This window comes from Heterodontus francisci, chromosome 20 (genome assembly GCF_036365525.1).
Source record: "Heterodontus francisci isolate sHetFra1 chromosome 20, sHetFra1.hap1, whole genome shotgun sequence".
Lineage (NCBI taxonomy): Eukaryota > Metazoa > Chordata > Chondrichthyes > Heterodontiformes > Heterodontidae > Heterodontus > Heterodontus francisci.
The window spans coordinates 41,655,384-41,675,373 of NC_090390.1; the positions used below are offsets into that span (position 1 = coordinate 41,655,384).

Consider the following 19,990-nt stretch of genomic DNA (forward strand, 5'->3'; position numbering starts at 1 on the left):
GTAATTAACATGGATTCAGAAAGGGAGAACAATGTTGCTTATAAGTGGAGTTAAGTCAAAGCGAGGGTGCCCAGAGAATAGGGTTGGGACAAATAACATTTTTAATTTTTAATTTAATCAGAAATATAACTTGGCCACATTTGAATATAATTCTACACTAGGAAGAGCAGTGGAATTGGAGCAGACAGCTCAGAAATCACAGAATCAGTTGGATAAAATATGTAAGTTGGCAGGATAATGGTAAATAAAAATTTCTCGTTGTCGTACAAAATAAAAGTTCTGCTTTATGATCTGTGGGTTTATCTATTGCTTACTTAGACATTGGGCAGAAAAAAATGCACTTCAGATGGTAGGACAGGTTTAGTCTGCTTGTAGAAATGATGCTGAACCCAACAGATTATCTAGTGTAATAATCCAAAATTGACAGGGGTATATAGGAGCTAAACTAAATTCTCCAATTGATTGGAAGAGCAAAATACAAAAAATGATCAAGTAGCAGAACCTAGGAGAATCCAGAGAACACTCACAAAGTAATAGCAACAAATCTGAAGCTGAGGTAGGGTAAACGTTAGAGCCATTTGAACAATAAAGTGTATTGAGAGGTGTCGTAGATTAAAATAAGTTCTACGGCCAGACAACTCTCAATTGACCTTTAGGACTACAACGGATGGCAGTCTTTTCCCAACCTTAAAGAACTCTTTGCTGACTAGGCTTGTTGCTGATATCGCACAAAGATCTCCAAGTGTGAAATTAAAATAACAGCTCATCCACGAGGATGTGAGAATAACAGCAGCAATCAAATTTCTCCCACAAAGCAGGAGACTTTAAAAAATGCATTTTGTGTGTCCAAGAAGCATGAGGAAACACTTTGCATTGTATACATTTGACATTTATAATATTTGCTTGTTAGTCATGTGGAGAAACAGAAGTCAGGATTCTTTTTTTTTCTTTTGCCTCCTTGGCTCGACAGACAAAGGGTAAGCGCCTGGAGGTGGTCAGTGGTTTGCGAAGCAGCGCCTGGAGTGGCTATAAAGGCCAATTCTAGAGTGACAGACTCTTCCACAGGTGCTGCAGATAAAATTGGTTGTCGGGGCTGTTACACAGTTGGCTGTCTCCTTGCCCTTCTGTCTTTTTTCCTGCCGACTGCTAAGTCTCTTCGACTCGCCATTATTTAGCCCTGCCTTTATGGCTGTCCTCCAGCTCTGGCGATCACTGGCAACTAACTCCCACGACTTGTGGTCAATGTCACAGGACTTCATGTCATGTTTGCAGACGTCTTTAAAACAGAGCCATGGACGGCCGGTGGGTCTGATACCAGTGACGAGCTTGCTGTACAATGTGTCCTTGGGTATCCTGCCATCTTCCATGCGGCTCACATGGCCAAGCCATCTCAAGTGCCGCTGGCTCAGTAGATTGTATATGCTGGGGATGTTGGCTGCCTCGAGGACTTCTGCATTGGAGATACGGTCCTGTCACCTGATGCCAAGGATTCTCCAGAGGCAGCGAAGATGGAATGAATTGAGACATCGCTCTTGGCTGACATACGTTGTCCAGGCCTCACTGCCGTAGAGCAAGATACTGAGGACACAGGCTTGATATACTCGGACTTTTGTGTTCCGTTTCAGTGCGCCATTTTCCCACACCCTCTTGGTCAGTCTGGACATAGCAGCGGACGCCTTTCCCAGGCGCTTGTTAATTTCTGCATCGAGAGACTGGTGATAGTTGAACCTAGGTAGATGACCTTTTGAACCAATTCCAGAGCGTGGTCGCCGATATTGATGGATGGAGCATTTCTGACGTCCTGTCACATGATGTTCGTTTTCTTGAGGCTGATGGTTAGGCCAAATTCGCTGCAGGCAGCCACAATCCTGTCGATGAGTCTCTGCATACACTCTCCTGTGTGGGATGTTAATGCAGCATCGTCAGCAAAGAGGAGTTTCCTGATGAGGACCTTCTGTACTTTGGTCTTCGCTCTTAGGCGGGCAAGGTTGAACAACCTGCCATCTGATCTTGTGTGGAGGAAAATTCCTTCTTCTGAAGACTTGAACGCATGTGAGAGCAGCAGTGAGAAGAAGATCCCAAACAGTGTAGGTGCGAGAACATAGCCCTGTTTCACGCCACTCAGGATAGAAAAGGGGTCTGATGAGGCACTGCTATGCTGAATTGTGCCTTTCATATTGCCACGGAATGAGGGGATGATACTTAGTAGCTTTGGTGGACATCCGATCTTTGCTAGTAGTCTGAAGAGACCACGTCTGCTGATGAGGTCAAAGGCTTAGGTGAGATCTATGAAAGCAACGTAGAGGGGCATCTGTTGTTCGCGGCATTTCTCCTGTAGCTGGCGAAGGGAGAACAGCATGTTAATGGTGGATCACTCTGCTCGAAAGCCACACTGTGCCTCAGGGTAGACACGCTCAGCCAGCTTCTGGAGCCTGTTTAAAATGACTCGAGCGAAGACTTTCCCCACTATGCTGAGCAGGGAGATTCCACGGTAGTTGCTGTGGTCACCCTTGTTCTTATAGAGGGTGATGGTATTGGCATCGCGCATGTCCTGTGGTACTGCTCCCTCATCCCAGCACAGGCAAAGCACTTCATGGTATAGAGAGTATAGCAGGCTTGGCACTCTTGATTATTTCAGGGGTAATGCTGTCCTTCCCGGGGGTTTTTCCACTGGCTAGAGAATCAATAGCATCACTGAGTTCTGATTTTGTTGGCTGTTTGTCCAGCTCATCCATGACTGGCAGAGACTGGGCTGCATTGAGGGCGGTCTCAGTGACCAACATTTTCCCTGGAGTACAGTTCTAGGTAGTGCTCCACCCATTGGTCCATTTGCTTGCGATGGTCAGTGATCATGTCCCCTGATTTAGACTTGAGGGGGGCGATCTTCTTGATGGTTGGCCCAAAATCTCTCTTAATGCCATCATACATTCCTCTGATGTTTCCGGTGTCGGAGGCCAGCTGAATACGACTGCATAGGTGTTGCCAGTAGTCATTTGCACAGCGCCTGGCTGTTCTTTGTGCAGCACTATAAATGCTACGGATGTTAATTCACTGGGGGCTTTCTTGTAGTTCAACAGTGCAATGCGCATAGCGGCTATGACAGGTTCCAGCTCTTCAAAGTGAGATTGAAACCAGTCTGCATTCTGTTTCTCACGTTTGCAATAGGTGGTCATTGCTGACTCATAGATGGCAGCTCTGATGTGGGCCCACTTGGTCTCTGCATCCCTGGTAGGAGTGCTTTGAAGGGCTTTTTCAAGTGAATTTAGAAACTTATGTAACAGCTGTGGATAAGAAACTCTGTTAGTGTTGATGCGCAGGTGACCCTTCTGCTTGGAGTGATGTAGCTTCTTTGGTTTGAATCTAACTTTGCTGCACACCAGGGAGTGGTCGGTGTCACAGTCCACACTGTGGAAGCTGCGTGTGATTTGGACACTGTTTATAGAGGCTCGCCTTGTGACGATGAGGTCCAGCTGGTGCTAACGAAATGTTCTTGGGTGCCTCCATGAAACCTGGTGACAGGGTTTAGTATGAAAGAACAAGTTGGTGATGCAGTGTTGTGATAGGTACACAACTCCAGCAGGATTACAAGGAAGTAAATTCGACAAGGAAAATGACTAATGATAAGCACTTAGTATCTTGGTTTTCTTTCCAAACCAATTTTTTTTTAAAAAAAGTATTCCATTCTCTCTGAATGTCCATCCATATTCATTATCAACATGTGGAAAAACACTAAAATCAAAATAAACACAGGGCTGGATTTTACGACGGGCGGACGGGAGCTGGCCACTGACGTAAAAGTCAGTGGCGAACTTGCATCCGCCCAGCCCAGGGATCCGACCCTCATTTTACGGGTCCCCAACTTTAAGTGTTCAGAGGCGGGACTTCCACCCACTTGAGGGAGGAAGTCACGCCTCACTGAGCTGCCGGCCAATCATCGGGCCGGCAGCTCTTAGTCCCAGCAGCGCCACCGGGCACATCAGTCGCAGCCCGGCGAGGCAAGGGTGGTCATTTGGGGGGGGGGGGCATCTTGGGTCCTGGGGGTGGTTGGGGAAGTGGGGGCGGCCCTCAATCAGACACCCAGTGTCCAATTGTCAGGCCTCCCCACCGATGCGCTAGAAGGCCGCTAGGTATCACTGGGCGGCCTTTCACGTCTACCGGACGCCCACTTGCCACGGGTAAAATACCCGTGTAGGCAGGCGAAGGCCCTTAAGTGCCCGTTAAGTGGCCACTTAAGGGCCTTGATTGGCCTGGATGGAGCGGCGCGTTTCTCGCCTCCCCAGGGGCCCATGTAAAGTGGGGCTGAGGCGCGAGCAGGTCAGGAAGGCCTCCTGGAGCCTTCTGCTCCATTTTACGCCACTCACCACCTCCCCACCCACCCACCCCCACCCCCCCACCGCCAGCCACCATCTGGCTTGCTGGGGTGGTGTAAAATTCCGGCCACAGTCACACTGTTAGGCCACAACAGGGGCTGAATTGTACCGGCCCCTCGTTGCCAACGGTTGCAGCGTGGGGGCTGGTAAAATTCTGCGGGGAGAGGCCTGCCTTGACCCGCGACGTCAAGAAGGGCCCGCTGCATGTTACCGCCAGCAGCAGGCCCTCGATATGGCCCTCCCACCGCATGGCATTGGGCCCTTCATCTAAATATGCAAATGAACATTTAAAATATTTAACTAAACTGCAGGCGCCGGCCATCCCACTCCGATATTACAGCCGCCATTCGTGCTTCGCCTGCCTTCGGAACGCCATATGGAATAAAATTTTCAGGGCAAGTGGGGTGGAGGAGCGGGGAAATCAATTTTAAGTGGATGTGGGGATTGTGGGAAGGGGTTGAATGGCAAATGTAAAGAGTTGGGGGCGGGGGAAAGTGCAGGTTGGTAATAGTTTCATTTTGTGCTAATGTCCCTTAAAAAACATTGGGGGGGGGGGGAAATGGCCTCCATTATTTCTGTAATTTTTATGCAATCATTCTTCATAATTTACCTTAAAAAATTTTAGATTCTCCTAAGGGCTTACAGCCCTTTAAAAATGGCGCTGCGCCTGCAGGATGTCGCCAGACGCCGTTGCTGGGGACGCGGCGGCTGCCCCCGCTATTTAAATGAGCCCCCCGCATGTAATATTGCGGGACTGCTTGGTGGCCGCTGTATACGGGCGCCGCACTGAGTTGAAAGGGTGCCGCCACAGAGCGCGGCACCCGAATAAAATTCAGCCCCAGAGTTCACAGTGCACTGGTTAAGCACAACATTTTCTCTCTCGTATATTAGACCTGTGAGTCAATAACAAAATGTTTTTCTACAATTGGCTGGAAAGCTTTATGTTTTTAAATCAGTAGACTAATTTCAATAAATCATAAATTTTCAACAAATTTATTACTTTATTAGCAAACAGCAAATGAGAATTAAATTATGAATACATGAGAGATTTCCACTGCAGCAGGTGCACAGAATAGTTTCACCTCTCCAGACATCCCTATTGAATTGTTTTGAGTTCAGCTTTTTTACTTCTACTCTTATGATAGAGACAACTGCAAACTTAGAGATGCCAAAGTATTACAAGTAAATACAAATCAAACAGGAAAATCACCTCAAATAAAATTTCATGACTAGGTTTCGTTAGCAGGGCACAACTAGGCTTCAATCTGTAGTTCTGCACTCATCCATTTCCTGGACCATGACTGCATGATTTCTATGGTCAACTAAAGATTTTTTTGTAGGATTTGCACTTTTTGAACTATAATGCAATTAATTAGAACCTAAACACATACTCCACATGCAAAATGATCCACCCAAACATCTCTATTGTCAAACATCTCTTCATACGACTGATTTAAAAAAAAACCTACCCCCAAATGTTTGCATGGAATGACTTTGTCTGCTACTTCAGTTCAGGCTTTAGCCCATTTATTTCAAACAGTTTGGGTTGGAAATTTGACCATGCAACGCCCATTTACCAGGTGCTAAACAGCCTCCCAAAGCCTTCAATCTAGTGGGCACTTGCTCATTTACGAGTTGAAACTACGCTGCCCGCTGTATTGGGAAAGGCCAAAAAGAATTCGGCATCAGTGCCCCTGCCTGAATAAAGTCAATGCATATGCAAATAAGGGGCCAAATTACTGCTTGAGGATCCCTCTGCAAGACTGATTTGCCCTGAGGTAGTTGGCGTCGGTTGCCCTCAGGAAAAGCAAGCCAACATATAGACTAAGGTCGTCTTTAACCTCACATTCAAAGCACATGGGCTACAGCTGGCCACCACTCTGTGTGCCCCCGAGTACCACCAATACCACTCAAAATTTAAAAGGTAGGTTGATGAGCCCAATCTAATTTCTAGGCCTTTTGCTCTTCCAGTAAAATAATGGAAAAAGGAAATACAAACGTTAACCTTCAATTCCATGCTATAACGTCACAAAGCATAATCCCAAGCTTGCAAGCTACAGCAGATCTGTACTGGATAAAAATAAACAGATTTTTGGCAAGGAGGGAAGTTCTACAGCACTTCAGACAATGAAAAGCAGTTTCAAATAATTGGCCTTAATTAATAGCTATTCTTAAAAAGCACTCTGAAATTGATCCAATCATAGCAGACATTTCACTTGAAGGTTTCCTACACATAGGAGTTTTCTCATTGAATTTCCTATTTTCATAGGAAAAACAGTAGGGAAAATATTTCCTGCTTGCCTTATGTTCACAAGTTATTTCTACCCACCTCAAAGGTATTGCCAGTAATGTCAAATTCAGGGGGTACAAAGGCACCTTCTGGATCATCTGTAAAGAAATAATAAGAAAAATCAATCACAAAGTAGAAAATGCAGCAATACGGCTTCATGGTGGCATGTGCATTTAAACACCTTGTTTAAGGTGTTTAACACAGTTTTTCCCCTCACCTTTTTCTTATAATTTTTCCCCCCTCCATTTCCTGAGGGTTTTATTCTCTTACTGGTATAAAGAAAGGCCTCTGGCAATTCCCACAGGAAGCAATTAGATTAGGTGGAGAAAACACCCATGCAGACATGACGGTCTGTTTCTCGGTTGGAAAATTCGATGATGCCATGTTGAAATCTTTGTGTGCGAGACAGTGAGTATTGACAAACTATTTGATTCTCGGTGGCATCACACCAAGTCTCACCTTGACCTTAATCAACATCTACATAAACACTTGCAGCACAAGTCACCGGATAGCAATGTGGAGCAGGAATCCTGGCTGATATTTCACTTTTCCTAGTCCTGGAGCACAAAGGCCAATTGTGGTATCCCCTTTGCTGCTCCAGTTAACTTAGCAGAGAGTAGGGATTGAACTTGGACCTTCCTGAGAGGTTGAAACTCTAACATTAAGATTGGTCATGATAGAGTTTTGTTCCAGGGTTCCGATCCCAACAAAGGTGCAATTTTCGAGGAGGCAGCCAATTAAGTGGCTGCCTCTGGGAGTGCCATTCAATTAAGGATGGCGGGAGGGCCAACAGGAGGCGAAAGAGAGGTTGAAGAAAGAGAGGGCATCTCAAGATGGAAGCACCCTCTGAAAACTTTTTACAAAGTTAAAATAAAAAGAGGCCACAGCTGCCAGGCTGTTATTGTGGAGGTGAAACCCTGCCACAGGCAGCCTGCAGCCACAGCTGTGACCATCTCGCAATTGTGACCACGATGGGGGCTAAAAATGCTAGATGGACCATTGGTCCACCACCCCCCCAGGTCTGCCGCCCGCAAGCCACCTCCATTTATAAGCCGGGATTCAGCCTCTGCAGGGGGGCCCAAATGCCAACGGGAGAATTCCTATTGGTGTCTGCACTTTGGCCTTAATAGGCCAATTAAGGGGCTTAATTGGCTACCTGCCATTTGTAAGGGGGAGGGCGGGGGTGAGCTGTCACCATGCCCCCAACCCCCTTCAACCAGCTTCTTTAAAAATGACCCTGAGACAGGAACATGCCGGTAAACTGACACACTGGCCAGCAATGGGAAATTGCAGGCCTGCCTGCCTTCGTTCCTGCCTCCATAGCCCTTCTAAAATCCGACCCACAATCTCTGACATTCTGGCCTCTCTCCTGCAGGACAAGGTGGCACACAACAGGTGGGAAAGCCAGAGGACTGGAGGAGGAACATGCCAAATACATTCCCTCAAACCTCTGGAGGAGATGGTCCTTTGGATCATGGGCAGCAGTGCTACAGATCCAGTGCCATCTGTTGCAATGGAGATCATTCAGGCTGACGACAAGTTGCTGACTTATGCACCTTCTCAGCTACTCACCTCATTCTGAAAGGTGTAATGAAATGGAACCTGCAGATGGAGCGACACTGGACCTCCTGATTTCCTCCCCTTATTCATTTGTGCTTTCAGATAGACAAGAACTGCAAGCTGCTCAGCCCCTCCAGAAGCAAGTGGAAGGGCAAGAGGAGGAAGATAGTGCTTCATCTTCAAAACTGTCACTCAACCTAACACTCTCAGCCACCAGCTCAGATATTGGCATGGCATGAACATTAGAGGCTAGTTTAGAGTTAGGAAATGCACATGGAGAGTAACCAGGCACAAGTGGGCTGCAGCCAGGACAGGGGAATAGGCCAGCTCTTGTGCAAACTCCTCAGAGGGTGAGGTTGCACACCAGTTTGTTGCAGGGGACTCAGATGAAGACCACGTTGGGTCTGACTGTAGGAAAATGCTGATGAACATGCATATCAAGAGACTTGGTGCATTGGCAGGCCTGCCAGATAGTCTCCAGTCACTGGCTAGGAGCATGCAGGAATTGGCTCCACCGTTGCCACAGGACATTGAGCAGAGCTTGGAGCCCATCCTTTCCACCGTGTAAGTGGAGGGCACCTCCATGGCAGCACTGCCAGCCCAACCCACGATGGAGTGTCTGCTGGCCACTGTCTCAGCTTCCACTGCTGCACAGGCAGACTCCTGCTGAAGTACCAATGCTGCAGTAGAAGTTCAAACAAAGGTCATGAGATCCCTGGCTCCTGGCATGCAGGCTCAGGCTGGTGCCATCCAGACACAGATAGTGCCATCATGCGTATGGATCCCAGTGCTCAACGGGACATGCAGGCTGTCATAGTAGTGTCCAGCAATCTGTGCTCCAGCAGAAGATGAGCACTGCTGAGGTGCTGCCCTGTGGGAATGGTAGTGGCTCTGTGGAGCATGAACCTGTTTCCTCTCTCAGGATGACAGCATTCATGGTCCCAGAGCCATTGCTGTTGCCTCTCAGCCAGCCAGCCCAGACTACTGCCACCCGTGCTGAGGTGGTTTAGTCTATAGGCTCACAGTTACTCCTCCACGGCTACCTGCAGTCTCCACCAACGTAAGTCAGCAGGCTTCCACCAGCAATGCTGCAGTCACTGGAGTAGCACTGTGTAGGAGCACTAGGTCAGGCAAGGGCACCCAAAGACAGGTACTAAGGGAATGCTCAGTGTGGTTAGTTTTTTTTTTGTATTATTGATATATTGCTGGATAAAGTTGTTGTTGTGAAGGCAATTGCTTTTGGCTTTTATTCTATGATAAAGGCCAAGGGGACTTTGTCTTGGGAAGTCTGAAATGGATGTATTGTAAGGGGATGGTAGCTCCACGCTGGGGTGGGGTAGTTCCTTTCAACTATAGCGCATCCTCACTATGCGATCCCTCTCGCTCCGTGTAATTGCACCTAGTGCATGTGGTCTCCTCCCTTCCTCCACCTCTTTCTGTTCTTCCTACATCTCCTCCTCCTCCTCCCCATCCCCCGCCAAGGTGGCCCTGGATTCCAGGAGGAATGGCTGGACCTTATAATTGCGAAGCTGTGGAGCACACAGCACACTACGACAAACATGGAGACCCTCTTGGGTGTGTACTGCAGAGCTCTCCACCCACCCCAAGAAATCTAGGCAGTGAAATTTCTGCTTTAGCAGATTGATGGCTTGCTCCAAGGTGTTTCGTGTGGCTCCATGGCTCTCATTGAAGACCCCCTGACATCAGGTGGTAGAAGGCAGTCATGAGCCATGTGTGGAGAGGGTATCTCTTCTCTCCAAGCAGCCATCCTGTTGTCTGTCTTGGCGGCCTGAAGATGGTCAGTATTGCAGACTGTCGTAGGCTGGAAACATCATGGGTGTTCGAAGATATCGGGCATTCACCAATAAAAAACTTCTTGGTGTGGTCTCACCAACTGCATACTGACTGAGTGGAGTGATATCACTCCCCATTAATGTGGACGCCCCGCAGAGCCACGTGCTTGTAGACAAAGGTGCCCTGCACCATTGGAAAGACCGCTATGCTGGCGAACCCACATGCTGTCTTGCCCTGGTCTTCCCTCTTTTGGAAGAAGAAAATGAAATCCCTTCTCCTCCTGTAGAGCTCCTCTGTCACCTCCCTGATGCTTCTGTGGACAGCAACTGACACGTTGCTAATGCTGTCAGTCCCCTCCTGGAAGGAACCAGTTGCGACGAAGGTAAGGTCAACAGTGATCTTCACAGCCACTGGAAGGGCCGGCTTTGCCCTGGTATGAGGCTCCAAGTCTTTGTGAAGGAGTTGATACAACTCTGTCACCACTTCTTTAGTAAAGTGAAGGCTCCAGAGGCATTGCTCCTTGCGCATCCCAATGTAGAACTGGTGCTCCCGGAAAACCCTCTCAAGGTAGGACCTTTCAAGATCAGCCTTCCTTCTCCTCCCTCCTCACAGAGGTTCCCCTCTCTGCCTGTCCTGCTCATATGGCAGAGCAAGTGACACTGCAGCTACTGCCCCCATACCAACGAAAAGCAATGTAATTCTCAGCATTTCTGTGGTCACCAGAAACGTTCAAACAGCTCCAACAACTCACCACAGTGCTTCCACAAACTTTACCCAAGCACAAATAATTCAAAAGGACCTTGGCTGCAACTTGTTGAGTGGTCCTTTAAATAGCACCAGAACAGGGCCCATCCTGCTTGCTAACACTTATTATTTCAGGAGTGAATAAGGAAGGTGTTACCTGCAAATTCATTGGCCAGTTTCAGTATTTGTGCATTGATACGCAGATCCAGTCACCTGAAGCTGGAGGGCCCATGTGGGAAATTGTCAGTGGCACCTCCCACATTTGTACAATAATAGTATGTCTGCGTAACTCCACTAGAAGAGGCACTACACGACTGATTTTCATGCCCTTAGTTGTCTGGTCATTGAAGGTTGAATTGAAAAGGCACAAAGGCTATATGTGGTAATGGGCTAGAATTTAGACATCCCTGAAATAACCAATACAATTCTATAACAGAAGTTGGATCAGAAAGTTGTATCTTTTGTCTTTATCATATTTCAGTACTTTCATAATCAACTTTGTCAAACGCCACCTTTCCTGTAATCCATTTTCGGATTCTAAGTTACATTTGTGTTAGGCATTAGCCTGTCCAAATGACTCGAGGTAATATAATTTCATACGATTCTTTGAAAATAATATACTGCATTGCGATCAACATAGCAGAAATGGATGCAAGTGCAACAATTACACATATAAATAATTTCTCTATTCCAACTGCCTCCAACAAGACACCCTCTGGATGAATACATAAATGATGATTCCAAAGACATGTGTGCTTGGATAGCAGGTGCAGAGCAACTAAAATTTTATGCTCTGTTATCTTTATTGAGCTCAAGTGTTTGTGGCCAATTCCTCAGAAAACTCATTAAAGCTCCAGATTGAATGCAAAAATATTTAAATGCGTAACTGGCTCAATTCAGCAGTATTTGTGCAGGGTTTTTTTTTCTGCCTTGCACCTCCATTTGAAATGGAACCAAGGGACGATCCACTGGCACAAGAGCTTATAAACAGACTTCCGATTTTTTAATAATTATTAGAGCAGTGTTTTTGATACATATTTACTATATTTCTGAAATCATTTATATATTCATTTAAAAAAAAATTGGGCTTCATATGTACACTCTTGAAGGTAATGGGCTGGATTTTAACTTTGTGACATGCTGGGAGTGGGGCGACGGCATGCAATCGTATACGAGAAACCAGACGTTAGTGCTGCTGCATTATCATTTCATTTCCAGGTTCCCAATCAATTAGCGTGAGCAGGCATGATGGCAACCTGCATGAGAGAATTTCAACTCCAGTATTTAAAGGGACACTCCAAACATGAAGTTTGATGGAGTTTGGAGTTGGGAACACAACAGGAGTAATTAGTACAATGGTGACTTATTTAGTGACACTTCCCTGGATGTGCTGCGGGGGACGGTAAAGTGTTCACAGGGAGATATTCTTCTATACTGACGGGAGCAAGAAGCCTGCAGGTGAAACAGAGAAGGTTTGGCTGTGGATTGCTCATGAGGTCAGCAGCAGGACTGTGGTGCCATGCTCGTGGATTCCATGCCAAAAGTAGTTTAATGGACTAAGGAGGACAGGAAAGGTAAGTATAGTGGCACATTCATCTACATCCTAATGTGCGTATCACCCCAACCCCTTCATTTGCCTTCTCAAGCCTAGTCCAGTACATTACTCCTCACAACTTACCTTGCAAGTGCGCACATCTCTCTCTGTCTATGCACTTCCTCACATCCCCATCTGTCCATCCACAAATGACATTCACCCTCATCCTTATGCAATGTTATGCCTAACCTTCATAGTCACCTCAACAAAAACTCTCCATCCATCCATTCAACACATGCCATTCCTTTCACTCATGGGTCTCTCCTTTCCCTCCTTGCAGAAGAGAGCATAGAACATGAGGAAGAGGCAGTGAACAGGAGGTGGCCTTCCAGTCATTTTGCAATTGACAGCTGCAGAGGAGAAGATGGACATTAGTGGAGTCTCGATGTGCCTGGTCATGGGAGTTGAGGACCTCCCAGCAGTTGATGTCAACAGTTAGTGAAATATGATCATGTGCATGATATTCAGTTAAAACATTCATACCTTCACAGTTCTAATTCATGTCTTTAATCTCCCACAGGGCTTCCAAACATCCCACAAGAGGTGGTTCAGGAGGATGACATCGACTGCTCAAAAATGTCACTCCCTCTAAAGTGCACCATCACAGGATTCATGCAGACCATGCACCAGCTCACACTTCAGCAGGACCAGTAAGACAGATAGTTGGGTTTTCACCTGGTGACGCATCACCTTTTTTTATTCGTTCATGGGATGTGGGCATCGCTGGGAAGGCCAGCATTTATTTCCCAACTCTAATTGACCTCGAGAAGATGGTGGTGAGCCACCTTCTTGAACTGCTGAAGTCTGTGTGGTGTAGGTACTCCCATTGTGCTGGTAGGTACTCCCATAGTGCTGTTAGGTAGGGAGTTCCAGGATTTTGACCCAATGACGATGAAGGAATGGCAATAAATTTCGACACCAGGATGTTGTGCGACTTGGAAAGGAACTTGCAGGTGATGTTGTTCCTATGTGCCTGCTGTCCTTGTTCTTCTAGTGGTAGAGGTCATGGGTTTGAAAGGTGCTGTTGTGGGAGCCTTGCCAAGTTGCTGCAATGCATCTTGTAGATGGTGAACACTGCAGCCACATTGCACCAGTGGTGGAGGAAGTGAATGTTTTTTTTAAGGTAGTAGATGGGGTTCCTATCAAGTGGGCTGCTTTGTCCTGGATGTGTTGAACACCAATAGTGTTGTTGGAGCTGCACCCATCCAGCAAGTGGAGAATATTCCATCACACTTTTGACTTGTGTCTTGTAGGTGGTGGAAAGGTTTTAGGGAGTCAGGAGGTGAGTTACTTGCCACAGAATTCCTAGTCTCTGACCTACTTTTGTAGCCACAGTATTTGGATGGTTGATCCAGTTAAGTTTCTGGTCAATGGTGGCCCTCAGCATGTCGATAGTGGGGGTTAACACTGAATATCAAGGGGAGGTGGATAGATTCTCTCTTGTTGGAGATGGTCATTGCCTGGCACTATGAATCACTTGGCTCTGTCAACAGCATATTGCTTCTGCTGTTTAGCATGCATATAGTTCTGTGCTTTAGCTTTACTAGCTTGGCACCTTATTTTTAAGCACCTGATGGTGCTGAACAAGAGCAGATGGCGTAGATGGGGACAGCAATGAAGAGTACACATTGGAGGCAGTAGGATGCTCCAAGCTCTGCTCAGCTGGATGCAGATGCTGCACCATGCAGGCTGTCAATAAAGAGGCTACTTCTGGAGCATTAAGAACTGGCTGATGTATTGTGCATGCTTGCAGAGAGGTTGGAAGAGTTTGTCTCAAGCATGAGTGGCATCATGTTGCAGGCCTTTGTTGATTTTTTAAAAAGTGTTCACCTGCATGGAGAATCAAATGCAGGCCTTCACTAATGGCTTGCACATTCTTAATAACTCCTTAAATACTAAGAGTGATACCTCAGCCTTGGTCATTCAGCACCCCACTGATTTGCAGCAAATTGATGTCCAGCTCATTGCCAGCTGATGGGTCATATGAGGGATGATGGTGAAAGGGGACATTTTTTGAAGTAGGGACTCAGCTCAAAATGTTTCCACTCTTCACCTGTTGCCCACACGACCCAGTCCCCCCCGCCAACAACTTCCCAGTCAGTAACCCCCATGCTGCCTCGTATCCCAGCGTCAGGGTGAAGCAGTCTTTGGCAAGACTTCACAGGCTCGAAAACCCAGATGACATCAGCCAAGAGCACTTCAGCAGTCAGAGCAGAGATCTGAGCAGTTTGCCTTTACCTCTGCTGAAGCCACAGGAGTTGCACCACATAAAAGTGATCGGAAGAAGAGTTGTCAAGATTTGTAGTTGCACCAGGGTATGCACAGAGACATGTTAATGATGTTAGATTGTTAAGTTTCTGTTTTATTTTTGAGCCACATAAATATTATTTCCTTCACCAATTTCCCATCTTACCCATTTTTGGTTGCTGCCTGGAAAGTGGCCTTATCAATTGTAATGAATGGGAAGACATGAGTTGGCGCCAAGCAATGTGGGGCTTTGAAAGGAATGCTTGGTTGTTTGCAGGACTGCTTTGCGTTAGTGTCATTGGGAGAGGGGGCAGGAAAATGGCCTTTGCATGTGGTTATCAGTGGAACCGAAGTGATAATGAGGGCATAAAAGCAAAATACTGCGGATGCTGGAAATCTGAAACAAAAACAAGAAATGCTGGAATCACTCAGCAGGTCTGACAGCATCTGTGGAAAGAGAAGCAGAGTTAACGTTTCGGGTCAGTGACCCTTCTTCGGAACTGACAAATATTAGAAAAGTCACAGATTATAAGCAAGTGAGGTGGGGGTGGGGCAAGAGATAACAAAGGAGAAGGTGCAGATTGGACCAGGCCACATAGCTGACCAAAAGGTCACGGAGCAAAGGCAAACAATATGTTAATGGTGTGAACATCAAGCCACCGTCCAAAGGACTGTCACTGACCTCATCTCCTCTGGAGATCTTCCCTCTACGGCTTCCAACCTCATAGTCCCACAACCCCGGACAGCCCGCTTCTACCTCCTTCCCAAAATCCACAAACGGGACTGTCCCGGCAGACCCATTGTGTCAGCCTGCTCCTGCCCCACTGAACTTATTTCTTCCGATCTAGACTCTATCTTTTCTCCGCTGGTCCAGTCTCTTCCCACCTACATCCGTGACTCTTCTGACGCCCTACGTCATTTTGACAATTTCCAGTTTCCTGGTCCCAACCGCCTCCTCTTCACTATGGACGTCCAATCGCTCTACACCTCCATCCCCCACCAGGATGGTTTGAGGGCTCTCCGCTTCTTCCTGGAACAGAGGCCCAACCAGTCCCCATCCACCACCACCCTCCTCCGCCTGGCTGAACTTGTTCTCCCATTGAACAACTTCTCCTTCAACTCCACGCACTTCCTTCAAGTAAAAGGTGTCGCTATGGGTACCCACATGGGTCCTAGTTATGCCTGTCTTTTTGTGGGATATGTCGAGCATTCTTTGTTCCAGTCCTACTCAGGCCCCCTCCCCCAACTCTTTTTCCGGTACATTGATGACTGTATCGGTGCCGTTTCCTGCTCCCGCCCCGAACTAGAAAACTTTATTAACTTTGCTTCCAATTTCCACCCTTCTCTCACCTTTACATGGTCCATCTCTGACACTTCCCTTCCCTTCCTCGACTTCTCTGTCTCCATCTCTGGGGATAGGTTGTCTACCAATATCCATTATAAGCCCACCGACTCCCACAGCTACCTCGACTACACTTCTTCACACCCTACCTCCTGTAAGGACTCCATTCCATTCTCCCAGTTTCTCCGTCTCTGATGCATCTGCTCTGATAATGCTACCTTCCATGACGGTGCTTCTGATATGACCTCCTTTTTCCTCAACCGAGGATTTCCCCCCACTGTTGTTGACAGGGCCCTCAACCGTGTCCGACCCATTCCCCGCACCTCTACCCTCACCCCTTCCCCTCCCTCCCAGAACCGTGACAGGGTTCCCCTTGTCCTCACTTTTCATCCCACCAGCCTCCATATCCAAAGGATCATCCTCTGCCATTTTCGCCACCTCCAGCGTGATGCCACTACCAGTCGCATCTTCCCCTCCCTTCCCCTGTCAGCATTCCGAAGGGATCGTTCCCTCCGCAACACCCTGGTCCACTCCTCCATTACCCCCACCACCTCGTCCCCATCCCAGGGCACCTTCCCCTGCAATCGCAGGAGGTGTAATACCTGCCCATTTACCTCCCCTCTCCTCACTATCCCAGGCCCCAAACACTCCTTTCAGGTGAAGCAGCGATTTACTTGTACTTCTTTCAATGTAGTATACTGTATTCGCTGCTCACAGTGTGGTCTCCTCTACATTGGGGAGACCAAGTGCAGACTGGGTGACCGCTTTGTGGAACATCTCCGCTCAGTCCGCAAGCAGGACCCTGAGCTTCGGGTTGCTTGCCATTTCAACACTCCCCCCTGCTCTCATGCTCACATCTCTGTCCTGGGATTGCTGCAGTGTTCCAGTGAACATCAACGCAAGCTCGAGGAACAGCATCTCATCTACCGATTAGGCACACTACAGCCTGCCGGACTGAACATTGAGTTCAATCATTTCAGAGCATGACAGCCCCCCATTTTACTTTCATTTTTAGTTATTTTTTCTTCCTTTTTTTTACATTCTTTTTTACATTTTTTACTATCTTTTTTTGCATTTATTTCATTTCATCTTAGTTTGTTCAGTTTGCTTACCCACTGTTTTTTTTCAGGTTTTTTTTCAGGTTTGCACTTGCTGCTGTTCAATATTCAGTGTATTCACACCTAATCTGTACTAATGCTTTGTCTTTCAACACACCATTAACATATTGTTTGCCTTTGCTCCGTGACCTTTTGGTCAGCTGTGTGGCCTGGTCCAATCTGCACCTTCTCCTTTGTTATCTCTTGCCCCACCCCCACCTCACTTGCTTATAATCTGTGACTTTTCTAATATTTGTCAGTTCCGAAGAAGAGTCACTGACCCGAAACGTTAACTCTGCTTCTCTTTCCACAGATGCTGCCAGACCTGCTGAGTGATTCCAGCATTTCTTGATAATGAGGGCATCCTGGGCAGCAATGAGCGTTGCTGCTGATGCATTGGCTGGATCACATTCCACCTCCTCCTCAAAACTGTCTGAAGGTGATCTGTGCTCTGCACCTTATTCCTCCTGTAAGACCAAACCTCACTGCTGTGCGATGTTGTGGAGAGCCCAGCACACCACGATCATTTTGAAAATCCTTGCTGCTGCATTCAGAAGGGTGCTTCCAGATTTGTCCAGGTACCAGATGTGCACCTTCAGCTTGCCAATGGTTTGTCTGATGACACATCTGTTGTCATATGGCTTTCAGTGTATTGCTCCGGGGCCTCATTGAATGGGTTCCTCGTGAGTGTCATCAACTATGTTTTAGTTGGGTATCCTTTGTCACTGAGCAGCCAGCCAGGAACGCTGCTTTGAGTTGTGAAGAGATCAGGGAGGCAGGGTGGACTGCTGCAGGAGGAATCTTGTGCACACCTGCATTAGCATTAGCATCTTTTTGTGGTTGTACGCTAGCTGTACATTGATGGGGTGGAAACCCATGTAGGTGATGAATACCCCTGGGTAATCTATGGGTGCCTTAATTGCCCCATGTGCAGTCGATGACACCCTGCATATACAGGAAGCCAGTCAGAGCCACAAACCTGAGTGACCACTTATTCTGACTGGCATCATCGCAGGAAAGTGTACATAATTGCTGGGCCAGGCAAAAAAGGCCTTCAGTTCCCTGTCTTATGCATTTCTGTGCCGCTGATGATGACATCCTGCAAATGTCTCTCGCAAAACCTTGTAAGGACCCAGAGGCAAAGAAATTGAGGGCAGTGGTGACGTTGACAGCCACTGGTAAAGCGTGGCCACCAGGTCCCCTTGGCAGCAGGTCCAGTTCCAGAAGGCTACAGCTGAATGCCACCACCTGAAGGGAGTCCCAAGGTTGCCGAGATGTTGTTGTTCCGACATGTCGATAAAGCTTATCCTATGCCTGTAGACCTCTCTGCTGATCCCTTTTCTCCTATGGAGCTACAGGTCTATGAGCAGCAGGCTGTCTGCTGCTCCTACTACTCCTGTTGCTGCTGGTTATCTTGGTCTTCATCTGAAATTCCAAGTACCACAGCATAAGTGGCACCCATGCTGATCTGATAGGTCAGAGCTCCAAAGTGCAGATCAAATGTACAAACCTGCAACATGTAGATGACACCTATAGGGTTGTACTAGTATCCTCCAGCATATTTACCATCAACAAAGCCTTTCACATCAACAGGCAAGAAAGCAGCTGTGAGTTGTGAGTATTTATTGGAATATTTCCCTGTCATGCCTTCAGCCCCCTCAATTGCCACTGTGCTCTTGCCTTGCTTTCACAGGTGAGTTCCAGGAAGACCAGGAAATCTGTAGACCCATAGTTAAATAGCAAAAGCCATAATATTATCATCATTGTAGTTCAGTAATTAACATTGAAACCTACCTCTCCAGAGGGGACTGTTCACACTGGTCAAATGCACTAAAGTTAAATGTGGAAGTTGGCAAGTAGGAGCCAGGTTCTCAACATGCTCACATTTTTCCATCACTTAACCTTCCCCCCCACCACCACGTGCACCCAAACCCATGTGCTCATCCACGTTAAAACTGTCCCTGATGTTTCTAAAGAACCTCAAACACAATATTCAAGTTTGAGGTAGTACAAGGTGAAAGTAGTAAAAAAGGTGGCAGGGAAGCAGCTGTCTGTTTTACACACAGTGCCATTGTTGGTTCCTTGAACTTCAATAGAAAGAAAAATTGGGCAGGTTGTAAAATCCACTACTATTTGTTTTACTTCTGGTGGCAAAAATCAACATTCACCCCAATCTCTATGAGCAACATATGTGGTGCTCACATACAATAAATTAGTGTATTCTTAACTTAAAACTGTTTGGGAGCAGTGATCAACATGAAGTGGCCATTTGGGAGGAGGAAGCGTCAGAATGTTAAGGCCACCAGCAGGAAGCCAGATCAGTAATGGTGGTGGAGCAGGTGGCAGGCATAGAAACAGTTACGAGCTGTGGGCAGAACAGCCAATCAGTGAAGGTGGTTCAAGTGGTTGCAGAGAAGCAAAAAGGGGGAAAAGTAAAGCATCCAACTAGTGGGGGCAAGCAGGGATGGTGGCTTGCAATTGGCTCCCAGCTGAGGGGAGCGGGGAGTCATCAGGTGTATAACAGTGGGATGGGTGTGAATGGAGTGAGAGAGGAGAGGAAACGGGGGGTAGGGTAGGGTAGGGTGGGGTGGGGTGGGGTAGGGTGCTGTGCTGTACTGTACTGTAACATCAGCTGACAACAGGTTGCACATGCAACAGAGGGAAGTCTAAGCCTAACAGAAGAGCTGAAGATGGAAATTGGCAGTAGTACAACAGCAGAGGTTAAGTAGTAAGTTGTTAAAGGAAAACCTAAAATAAACAAATGTCTACAATTTTAAATGATAAAATATAATTAAAAAATGAATTTACTACTGGGGACATGAGAAGAAAAAAATGATGTCCGATTCATTATAGAAGTCTGTTCCCAGCTGCCATTCCCTTAGCCTGCAAGTGCAAGCAGGCTAAAAGCAGTTTAAAAAAAAATATATACTCAAATGAATACTCTTCTGAAAT

At 47.0% G+C, this 19,990-nt stretch overlaps 1 protein-coding gene across 1 annotated transcript in view; it reads right to left on the reverse strand.

The window, feature by feature from the left end:
* LOC137380927 (kinase non-catalytic C-lobe domain-containing protein 1) overlaps positions 1-19,990 on the reverse strand; it is a 246,918-nt gene that overhangs the window by 159,920 nt on the left and 67,008 nt on the right. Inside the window, exon 3 of the mRNA XM_068053335.1 lies at positions 6,700-6,758. Within this exon, the coding sequence (XP_067909436.1) occupies positions 6,700-6,758 (59 nt within the window). The remainder of the gene's footprint in view (positions 1-6,699; positions 6,759-19,990) is intronic.